The 12,184-nt window shown below is 36.7% G+C and overlaps 1 protein-coding gene across 6 annotated transcripts in view; it reads left to right on the forward strand.

The window, feature by feature from the left end:
• Window positions 1-12,184, forward strand: part of LOC128256269 (atrial natriuretic peptide receptor 1) — a 41,353-nt gene that overhangs the window by 12,810 nt on the left and 16,359 nt on the right. Inside the window, exon 5 of one of the 6 annotated variants that reach the window (XM_052986876.1) lies at window positions 6,984-7,311. The exons of 2 other annotated variants lie outside the window; for them this stretch is intronic. In XM_052986876.1, coding sequence (XP_052842836.1) covers window positions 6,984-7,096 — 113 coding nt within the window. In that variant the 3' untranslated portion in view covers window positions 7,097-7,311. Of the gene's footprint in view, window positions 1-6,983; window positions 7,312-8,478; window positions 8,787-12,184 lie in introns of those variants that run through there. 3 more of the 6 variants (XM_052986791.1, XM_052986648.1, XM_052986712.1) reach the window with 3 other exon arrangements.

Below are 12,184 nucleotides of genomic sequence, written 5' to 3' on the forward strand. Positions count from 1 at the left end.
GGCGGTCATGCATGAAAAAACGTGGCCACAACTTGACGTTGGCCGTAAAAGCCTTTTCGCTGCGATTGTGTTTGCCGGGGTTGGGTCAAAAATTAGTCAAGTTTGCAATCAAGTTACCATAGAAATTGTTGCACCATAAAAAAGATTAAACGATTATTAAGTCCGAGGTTTAAAGTAAATATATTTAATGGTATATCACATGCATAGCTTTTCTGAGCTGGAAAAAAATACTTCAAATGAAAATGTAAGAAAATTCGTAATGACATAATTATATTAAGAAAAAAAGTTTTAAATTTGCAATTTAGATAAGAAATGTGAGTATATTTCGAAATACAGTAAAAAACATGGTTAATTAAATTACTTGGCAAAATATAATACAATTTTGTGTCTATTTTAGTCGCCGATTTAATAAATTTATGTTTCTAAAAATACTTTTGTTATTGAACTGTTAAGCAAAATTTTTCCGTTAGAAAAAACTTCAAGGAACATCACCACTTTTTATAATATTAGAAAGCCTATGCAATTTTATATTAATTGAGAGTTCTTTGTACTTATACACTATGACTACATTCTTTTCATTGTCTTGGCTTACTGTTTTCCGAACCCTCTCGTACTGCTTTGAAAAAGGGAATGCAAATTATTTTTTAATTGCTTTATTCGGCCGCAGATGCCTTTCTTCTTTTCCTCGCCTCTCTTGGTTTCCATTTTCCTGGGAAGCCATAGAAAATGATTTCATGACTACTTCATTACTTTTGGCGAGCCAAGACAAACTCAATTAACAGGCATGGCCGGAAAATTTAAAGATATAAAATCTGTTGCTCGTTGGCAGCACTTGAACAATCGGATTGTTTACGAATTGCATTGGCTGGCACTTATCTCCGCTCAGTAGCTTTCGACGGCAAAGCCACTGTCTGAGTCTGGCTTTGAGTGTGAATGTGAAATTTATTTGCCACTTAAATAAATTTTTCTGCCCAGAATGCCATGAAATGCGTTGTATTTCCGCTGGCCCTGTTCTGCTTGCCTTACTGTTGTACGGCCTTTATTTACTTGGCTTTGGCGTCAGCTTGCAGTACCCAGCCAGAACGCATCCTATAAAAGCACGAAAAACAGCTAACAACAAAACCACTCACACAAACAGCTCGGATCAAAATTTTAGTTTTGGCATGCTCTACAAGCATTAAATTATTAATTTACTTTTATTATTAATTTGCTTGTTAAAATGCTAAGAAATGTAATGTTAAAACACCTGTCATAAAAGAATTTACGAAACAGTAGCGAAAACTCGTTCTTAGGTACAAATAAGTTGAAACACTTTGCATTGTCAATCAGCGAATAGGTAAACATAAAATAAATATTTCTATCCCAACCATATTTTGCGAATTTCAAGTAAGCACCAGCTCAATATAAAATAAATACTCAGACCCTAATTTAATAAAATAAAAAACAACTCAAATTTATTTTAAAATATGTTTTTTTTACATTTTTGACTATTATTTCATATCTAGTTGTACACACAAAGGGGAAGTCGTGGAGGCACCTGCAAGTATGCAATAAAAAAGCGTTCATTGTTATTTATTATTTCGGGGGCCACTTTTCCGAATCCCTCCTTTGTTTGGGATCTACTCAGCAGTCTGGTTAAACTCAACTTAAATTCTGAAACGCTAGAGTGCTTTCCATTTTCCACCTTTCATCTTTAGCTCCCCTTTTATTTTTTATTCCATGGCGAGAACATTGAGACAGTTTTGCTGATACCTTTTTCACGGATTTTTTGCACCATTTCACGTGTCAGTTTTATAAATATCCATTTTTACCGGAACAGGAGTTGCGACTGTCAGCATATGCTAAGCTGTCGGTTGTCAGCGAGCGGAAAATTGTGTCTTCATCTGTGTACCGAAATGGCAAAACTCGTGACCTGAAGGCCAAAAAAATCAAATGAATTTCACTTCAAATTTGAAACAATCAAACCATTAAGTACGGCTTTTATCTGCAGAAGTGTGTGCCGTAACTTTTTGAGCTCTGGGATAAAACTTTTTGGCCAACAAAAAAATGAAAGAATCTTTTGAGGAAGTCTAAGCACTCAACTAATTGTATTTGCCAGCACTTTGCTGACCGGAAAATGGGATTAAATCCTGCAAATATTTGCTGAAAATTTTCAAGTTGAACCAAGTTTATTGACAGCTTCATTTTCATACCTAATTTATTTCCCACTTTTTGTTACTTTCGTAATTTTCCTGCCCAACTTTTCAGGCAAAACAAATTTGTTTCAGCTGAACAAAGCTGAAGCCTTGCAGCAAATTTGAACGTTAAGGTGGCAACTGTCAAATAAAAGCAACACCCACGTTGATGGGGCGCTAAATTGGAAAAAGTTTCATTTTAACGCATGCAATTAGAATCGCTGAGTGAAAAGCCATGTTCGCAGCTGATTATCCGGTTAAAGCCAGCGAAAAGTTTTCTTTTTTTTATTTAATTTTGGCTGGCTGTGAACTAATTGTTTTATTTAATCCAGATGGTGCATATAACTCGCGCATCCATAAAGGAAACTCATTCAATAAAAACATACACACTTGTACATTTATTTGCCGACCCAAAACTGAAACTCGGTTACGAATTACATTGTGCTCCAAGCTGCCATGTTTTGGCAACAAAAGTTCCAGCTGCATGCAACCGCTTGCAGTTCCGACGAGGAGCACACTTTAAACCTCATTAGCTGGCAACACAATAGGTCACCATACCGCTCCTCCATCCACCGCCCTTGGCAAACAGACCCCCATGCATGTATGCAATTTAGCTTGCCACGCTACAGTTCTAATCATTTTTTACGAGACAAAATTAAATTCAAATTGTACTCTTTTAACGCACCGGACATGTACATTGTGTGGCTCCCGAGTGCAGTTAACAACTAAACAAAGTTTGCAATGCTCCAGAAAAAAAGGTTGTCTGTTTCAAATTTTAATTACATATACTATTTTTATCATTAATTATTTGATTAAGTTTTAAGCTTAACATTCTATTTACATTCGTTTAATATCTAAAAAATTTGAGGTTTGAGATTTATATATTACCTTAGCTTGCTTTTCTAATCCTTCACTTAAATGCCAGTATAAAGCAAATAATGTTAGAAATTCCTTTTAAGGAATGGTATTAGGAGAAAATAAAACTCCAACCACTTGTTTTAAACTTCACTGCGATGACCTTTTTGCGAAGACAAAACGAAGAGAAAAAGAGTGGGAGTAGAAAAACTTTAAATTTGAAGTAACAATTTCTTATGCTACACAAAAATTTCAGTTTCAATTTGTGTCAATTTTCTCGAAGAGACCTTATTGGAATGCAATAAAAATTCTAAGCCCTTGCGATTTAATACATCAACAAACTACTTAATAATACATAAATGAATATTTATCGAAAACAAGGCTATCAATATGTCAAACAAGGGCCTCTTGACCAAACATAACCCGTGCCTAATGAATTATTGAATTCAAACTACTTCCAACGACCCATTCCAGCTTAAAGTCATGCCTTTTTCCGTTTTTGTTGACAGCCTCGGGTGGCAACTAACATCAATATTAGTGTTTAATGGCACTTCTAGTTTGTTCTTTTTTTCTAGAATGAGTAAATTTTGTAAAAAGTGTACAAAATTTAAAGTAAGAAAAAAAATATTCGCGAAACAATTTAAGAGCATGTTCTTAAGCAGTACCTTTATCTTATTTTCTTAAATTCTTCATGCATTCACTGAATGTTATTCACAAAAAGGTTAGAACAAATAATTTTGGCAATCCCTGGTTTCTGACTGCCAATTTGCAAATTACAACGAAATCAGACCCAAATTGCTTATAAATTATATAATTGCATGTGGTTTCGGGCATATTACACAATTCACAAACAACAACGAAATGCAAATGCGAAGGCAATCATAAAAACGGTTTAACATACTTTTTGGCTGTTTGCCTTGGTTTCCGCATGTAATTGGCACCCAAAAAGTATTTTTTCCCTACGAGGCCACACAACTGCGCTCCCACAAATGTTCCTGATGTATTTCTGTGAAACTTTCAGAGCCAACTAAATTTAATAACGTTTGAACAAAGTTAACAAAAATTGGTCCAGTCCTGTTCCACTTTATCTCAATTTTTGTATTTGCTGACATAAACACAAGATAAACGGTTTATCTGCATCGCACACACTTTTCAAATTTATTGCACTTAAATCAAATTTTAATCTGTAAAATATCTATCCATTTTGCCACATGAAAACATAACGAATTGCTTTGGCAATTCTCGAATTGGGAAATCTTTCAATATGCACTACAGGAGATGACTTTTTCAATAATTTCATACTGCTCAAATTATAAAGTGGCAAAACTATAAATTTCCAGAGCTCTTCAGAGGAGAAACGAGAAGAGGTGACTGTGTGGTGGGTGTCATGGTCGAACTGCCTGTCAGCCAGCCGCAGAGCATCATTAACAGCACTGAGCTGGGTAATAACGCCGACAACAGATACGGCCATCGCTCAGTTCTCCCATCTGAGACCAAAGAGTCCAGGCCACTATCAAATTTGGCCAAACTAACGAAGTGTCCATTCACTTTCAGCAAATTCAGTTTTAGATTAAGAGAGAAAAAGGCAGTAAAAGGATTTATTCTGTTTATATATGTTGAAAGATGTGCAGCTTTATGTTGATTTTTTTAAATTTGTAGCATTTTACTAGTCAGAAATTAATTACCTGAGATATGAATGCTCAGGCTCCAAAAATGCAGTTCAAGCCATTTTAGAGTAGATTAATTTATTAAGTTAGATGAGGAATTTTGAGCTTTATGCCCAGAAGTTTCGTTATGCATAAAATTTTCTCGGTTATGCATTGTCTTGCTGTGCAGAGTATTAAAAGGTCATATTTGGAAGCCATTTTGAGGCTTTGGCTATAGTTTGCATTGCTGATATACGGTTGGCACAGTGGCAAGTGCAACTAACCACACAGACAAGCTGACAAAACTGACACACACGCACACACAGACACGTGACACAAGTGAAAAGCGGGAAAGCGATAGGGATATTTTGACAGAGAAAGAGAGTGATAGAGAGTTCACTTTGTGAAGACTTTTCCGGGTGATTGCGCCTAAGGATGCAATGAATTTCCTTGTCTGTGAATTGTTCAGCCTCTTGCTGAGAGAAAGTTTTGATACTACTAACCTTTTAGAACATTAGGTTGGTGCCCGGAAAAGTTTTTGTAAAGTTTGCATAAAGGACGCGGCAACCTTTAGCTCGATTATGCAAATAGAATTAATTATAAATTTCTTCCATTGTTTCGCTTTCTATCCCATATAGTTTTAGCTCGTTAGATCGCTCAAAGCCTCAAGTATGATGTAATGGTGTGACCCAGTTGCCGGATATTTAGGGAAGTAAACGAAGCCTGATAAAACTAATTCAACAAAAGACGCTGGCAACTGAACTCCCACCTGGGACCTAGCACTTTCAAGTGCAAATTTGCGCTCAACTTAATTGCTTGAACAATTAAATCAGAAAAATACAGACACATTAGCTGGCTGTCTGGTCTGTCATATGCAGGATTTCACACCCGAGCTCGGTAACGTAGAACAATTGCTCCAAACACAGCAACACCCACACTTGGGCTGCGATAAAATGTGTGTTAGACATCGTCTTATAAAAGAGTTGTCTGTGAGATTTTCCAGTCCTGCTGCCCTTTATTGAAGGGACGAACTGTGGAATCCCTTTGATTCCATTGATTACAAGGACGAATAAATCGAATATTTCGACGGGGATCATGTACGGTACATGTATTACAATATATAGATTATTTACAGGCAAATTTAAATCGTTATTTTATTTAAACCTTTCTCAAAATTTGTTAATAAATCTTTTTTTTTTAGATACATGCACAAACATAAAAAGAATGTACTTCAATATTATTAAGGATGAATTGTGTAATTCCATTAAATAGGGGATTTCCCTTTCAAAATGCAAATAATAAGCATCTTTTTTTCCACCATTTAATTATGCTTGAAAAGACTTCGAAACATTTACATTATGTTTTTTTAAGCAGTTCCTTTATATATGTTACTGGTTAAAAAAATAGCATAGCTTAAAAATAATTTTAAGGACATAGTTTCATAGAAAGGGTATGCCATTTTCCGGCGGTAATGCTTCTTCTGGTTATCGTTATAAATCGTTATAAATATTCCGGGGGCTGTTTGTTGTTTTCTTTTACAGTCATTGCTCGAAGCGCTCCGCCTACGCACACAAATGCACCCAGACACAAAGACACGCATACCCATATTCACACAGCGCCACAGGCATGCGGCATATTGAGTGCAGCCAACTCGGCGTATGAGCAATGCAATAAGCGGGCCCCAAGGAAATTTATTATTTATTAATTTCAATAAAAATAAGGCTTAAAGAATTGATTCAATATCCCCTCAATGTTTATTTTCTGCTGCGGAAAGTGTGCAACTTCGCATGCACTAGTCTTCGCCTTTGTCCCTTAAGCTGGTCATTGTGCTTTTTCCGGTCGTGTCCTTGTCTGAGCAATCAACATTGGCATTCTTCAGCTTGCCCTCAGCTCGATGGCATTCACGCAGCACTCTTTTTTTTTTTTGCCCCAACCTTTTTTTTGTCCACGGCAGTCATTTCCATTCGCCGGAAGGAACAGCAGTGGACAGAAAAATGCTTAACATTTTTATCATGAAACTTCATTTGAGTCATTTGCGCTTTATTGACAATTTATATGGATAGCTGAGCGCTGCGCTGAAAGCCTGCATCGTCAGTAAAATGTTAATGTACATTTCCGCACTGCAGAAAGATGGGCGCAAAAGTGGCTGGCTAAAATGAATATAAATTCAATTTAATTTCAATGGGAGACTGAAATTTCCTGTGAGGAAAATCGATGGTGGCGAGGTAAAGCTGACTTAAGTCGCTTACCAGCTATCAATGGCAGCAATTGGGAGTCAAACTAATAGATTTCCTTTTGATACCCGTAGGCTGCTTATCTTTTCAACCAGCCAGCAAAACATCTGCTCGACAGCCTAAACAGGAAATTGAAAGGACGACTGGCATTGAAATCGATGCGTGGCCGGATGAATCTAATTTATGAGCTGCACACTGACAGGATGAGCGCTACAATTGGTTATGCACAAAGCAATCCTCTTCTGGCTTCTTTCTTCACTTTTCAGTTCGTGTCCAAGCTGGCTTAAGACGAACATTTCTGGCACTGCTAACTGCTATGGCAAACAATTATGAAAGCGTAAGCTCTCACTGGCACACAAAAGATGCGCACTGCTAGACTTAGATAAAATGATGGGCAACAAGTGCATTTCATTCGCACCCATCTCCCCAAAAATTCAGTCTCACCCCACTGATTTATTAGGTACAAGAGCTGGAAATGGGCACAAAAAAAAATAAAAAAAATACAGACACATCTGAATAATGGAAGCAGGCGACTGGAGCAACTGGGCGCCCAACACTTCATGCGTACCACGCTGCGTATGCGTATTATCCCTGCATACCCATATATGCGCATGTAATCTAAGCCAGAACAGAGCAGGACGACAGGGACGATGGACAGCCGACGAGGGTATCTGCATCATAGTTGAAATTCAAATTGGATTTGGGAATGTAATGGACAACGGGCAGGAATATGTGCACTCCGGTAAGAGTTCAGAGAGAATAGGCAACAGCTTTCAGGTTGAACACATGCCTGCTCCCAAGGCTCATTCTTGATTATGATTTATTATTCATTTGCGATCGAGAAGTAGTCATGAATTGATTTTTGAAAGTATAACTATAGCCGAGAAAAGAAGGTCATGAGAACAACCGGGTTTCCTTCGGAATAAATGTGTTTTGGAAAACAACACACACGTGCAACATCTTTAAAGTTCTGCTCAGTTGAATTTAATTACAAAAAAATAATCCTTTATTTCGAATTCAGACCTCAAAATAATTGAAATTTGAAATCAAAAGAATTGTTGAAGACTTTTATTTTAAAAAGACTTTAAAAATATCTACTTTTATCCACTAGTAAGGGAAAAAAACAAACACTCTTGCCTACAAATTGCATAAAAAACAGTCAAATTGGTAAGCACTATACAACAAATTTCTAGTAGGTATATTAAAACGGTTTTCATTTTTTATAAAGTCTTATTTTATTTTAAATTATTTGAAAACTCTCGTCTTGATTGTCTTTATAAAATAATACTTACTCATTAGTATATATCAGCTTAATCATTACATAAGGTCTCTTTTTATTTTTTATTATTTTAAATGTGGTCAAAAGGAGGTATTCATTCTTATATTGCAATACATTAAACGCTCTGAGAGTTCTGGTTTTATTGCTGATCAGTTACGCAGCAGCCTGCGTCGCTGCCGCGGTCGCAGTTCTGCCGCAGTCACCGCCCACCGCCGACGCAGGCTTCGGCGTCCGACTTCTGCGACGGCATCGGCGACGACCGCCTGCGATTCCGATTCCAAATCCGATTCGGACGTTCAGTTCGGTTTGGCGAGTCGAGCGTGTGCGAAGCGCTCAGAAAACCGCGCACGGAACGCACCGAAAATTCGAGGGGAGAAGCTCCCAAGACGCGCGTTTTCCAAATTTGCAAATACTCAGAGTGATAGTGCGACGGCTTTCGTTTTTCGTTTTTTCGAGTGCATAATTATTTTACACTGTATGCTCAATGATATTGGCTTGCCAATAGCAGCTGTAGAAATAGCAACATCGCGATAAGATAAAAAGTGCATAATTAAAAGTAAATAATAAAGGCACAATTGGATCTTGAGAAATGTGCAGCGTGAGAAAACAAGCTATAAATAAACTTTTAAGAAAAAGTGAAATTTAAATTGAAATGGAAATGGAAATGCAAAATTGTGGTCGAAAGTCAGCTGGTCGGAGACAAGTGAAATGAAGTGCTTAACCCATGTTCACAATTAACACATGGGTCGCATCGATATTTAATGTTAATCAGGCAGCCAGATGAGCAGCAAAAATATTTACAAACACCTTCCGGGCCGACCACAATCGTTTTGCTTCTACTTTGATTTGTTTTCCCAATATGTATGGAATTCGCATTCATTTATTTGTCATTGCAGATTTGTTTACAATTTCAGTATACTGGGTAAACAAGTAAATTTGATTAATGGCACAGGCTTGCCAATGCTATACACTGCATATTTAATTGATTTATCCACGCCAAAAATTACGATAAATGGAGTTTCAGTTTAACAAATTTAATTGGCACTTTTATGGCTAGCACTGGGAGTAGAATTTTAATAAATCTACCCCTTAAAACGGTTAGAGTTTGTGCAAGTTTAAATTCCATCTGAATTGTTTGCCCCCTTCTTAATATTTGTAATTGTCTCCCAAGCAAACAAAATACTAAGCCAGTAGCCAGTAGATTCCAGTCGCAGTAGCCAAACGTGTTTGCTGCTGCAAAACAAAATTTGGGGAGCTTCAACCTGCATGTTTTATTTGGTTTGCGTACTTTTCCAGTTTCGTTTTTCGGTTCGTTTAATTGCTGTGCACCAGCAATATTTATAGAACCGGCAGTAAGCCGGGATATTGCATTTAAAGGGGCAGTACTCCCCCCAAGCAAAACCACTCCGACAAAGAACCACGCGAAGTGCAAAAAGCGTTTAAATCGGTCGATGCGAGTGGACAGATCCCAAGGCGCTGGGAGCCACTGGGGCAGGGTGAGTGGTTCAGTGGATCACCCGGCACTGCTGACAGACGTGTTGAACTTGAATCACAATTTGTACAATTTTTTGTTGCTAATTGAAAATTGGAAAACGTTTTTGTTTGACAGTTTGTGGGGGGTTTTTTTTTACGGAAATAAACCAGATATTTGAAAATATATGGAGCACACTTTGCATGTGCGACTGAAAAAGTGAAAGTACATATTTCCAAATTTTAAATAAGTATTCCAAAACAATTGTTTATCTCCAATAAGCAATATATGAAAAATGTTATTCTCCTAAAGTAAAAATTATACCATTGCATACTTTGCCAAATTAAACAAAACTTTGTATTTTTAAAAACATAAATAAATGGTTTTTCTCATAATAATTTAAACTTTAGCTCGTTCTTGTTTAAAGCCCTTTTTTTTATAATTTTGAAAAAGTAGCGAAATGTTTGTTATGTCCGTTTGGGCTATTTCCATTGAGAGTATCCCAACTACCACAGCTCAAAGCTGAGTTTTCGCTATGTGCTATTGGATTTTTAAATGAAATATTCAGCATAGCTCTCTTTTTGTTTTCATTTCCACAGTTTTGTTTTGTTTTTTTTTCGTTTGTTCAATTCTCACAGCACAGAGAGTTCAAAGTGCAAAAATAAGTTCCACGTAAATATTTGTAAAAAGTTTCCTTGTAAATGGATCACTTTTAGCAGGCGTGAATGAATGAGCAACGTGCAATTAAACGCCCACGAATAGTGGACTTAATTTATGCTCAGCCAGTCATTTAGTTGCGACATTCTGACACCTGGGTGAGGTGTTTGGGGTGAATCAAAACATGTTAATGGCTAATTCAGTTGATTGATTATCATATATCTGCGATGTAAATGAGTACAGTAATTGCTAGACAGAGTACCTTTTAATGCAGATTACTCACATGCGATTTTTATTCAACTAATGAGCTTTATTTTTAGGATCAACAGTTCCTTGTAATTAGATATGGCTCTGCCTAATTCTTGAGAACAATTCCACAGCAATTACGTTTTCGATTACCTAACCATGAGTATTACGCGGCGTTCAATTGTATTTTCATTTTCTTCAAGTACAGCTAAAAATAAAAAATGCTCACAAAATATGCAGCTCATATTTCTCGCACCGCAAAACCAAAACAACCAAATCAGCTTGGCTAGCACAAAACTTACCGAAAGAAATCAAAACAAAAATATTAGTCAACAAATAAGTAGAGTAGTATTGACCGCGAAGAAGGCTATTAAGAGGAGATAAAAATCGACTTAGTGATACCCTAACACCTCAACCCATCGATATTAATTAATATGAGTCGCCTTCAAACTGGTTTTCAACTCACCAAAAACTAAAGTCCAACCAATCTGAAAAATATAAATGAATGTTTTGCTCAAACTCGACAAGTTATCCATAAATCTCACTCACTTTTAAATTAACTAAACGATCGAATTAATGACAGCTAACGGTTCCAAGTCGTCAGCTTGTCCAAAATGGAAAGCAAATCGCCGTCGGTTTATTTGCATAGTTTCAGCTCCGAAAAGTAATTAAGCAACATGACCAAGTCGATGACAGCAAAAATGCCAAGGGACCGGGGGACTTCGGCGGTATACTCGGTTTACGCTCTAAAATAGACACAACAAAACGGCAGGTGACGTTGACCAGTAAAGCAACCTATTAATAAAGCGTGAACTTCATTAGTCAGAGGCGAGATAAACAAATAAGTGAATTAGCATAAGCCGATGAACAGCTGGATAGATGTCTGATACCCATCGCGACTTTAGGCCAATGAAATGGGCGAATAGTAGATTAAATCCTCATAAATCATTCGTATCAATCATAGAGGAGCCCAGAGGTCTAACGGCCCCTGAAGACAGTTCTACACGGGAAGAAAAGAAGTCTGATTTGATATGAACACAAACCATTCCATATATTATTTAAAATTGCAGTACCATAATTCAATTATTCTATTTATATGTAAACAACAAACGTCAATATAATATATTCAAAATGTAAATTAAATATTTAGATGTCATTAATTTCTAAACCCTAACTAATGAGAGGCTTTTGCACTACCTTTTAGAATTATAATATTACATGTTTTGATAAAAAACATACCAATTGAAAATTCCTTCGTTTTGGTGATTGTTCAGCTTAACAAAGAATATTGCAAGTTGATATTAAAGATTTATATTAAGAAATTGGTTTTTTGTGTGTACCGATTGCTACCTGAGTGAATGATGATACCAGGGGCAGGGGCAAGTCGAAAACAGCGGGATGTCCAGGGGTTCGCTCGGTTAATCCAAGGCACGTGTAGACTCTTAAGACCCAAAATACATACCGTGCAAAAATAATAAAAAAATATTTAAAAAAAACCAAAACAAAGCCTTTTTTGTACAACAAAAAAAAATGGAATTATACAGTCCTCAGTCTTTTAATGCCCCTTTCTCTACACCGAAATCTCTGGGCAAAGCAGCAGCTCAAGCCTCTAATTGACCCAT

This window comes from Drosophila gunungcola, chromosome 3R, assembly GCF_025200985.1.
Source record: "Drosophila gunungcola strain Sukarami chromosome 3R, Dgunungcola_SK_2, whole genome shotgun sequence".
NCBI classification, from domain to species: Eukaryota; Metazoa; Arthropoda; class Insecta; order Diptera; family Drosophilidae; genus Drosophila; species Drosophila gunungcola.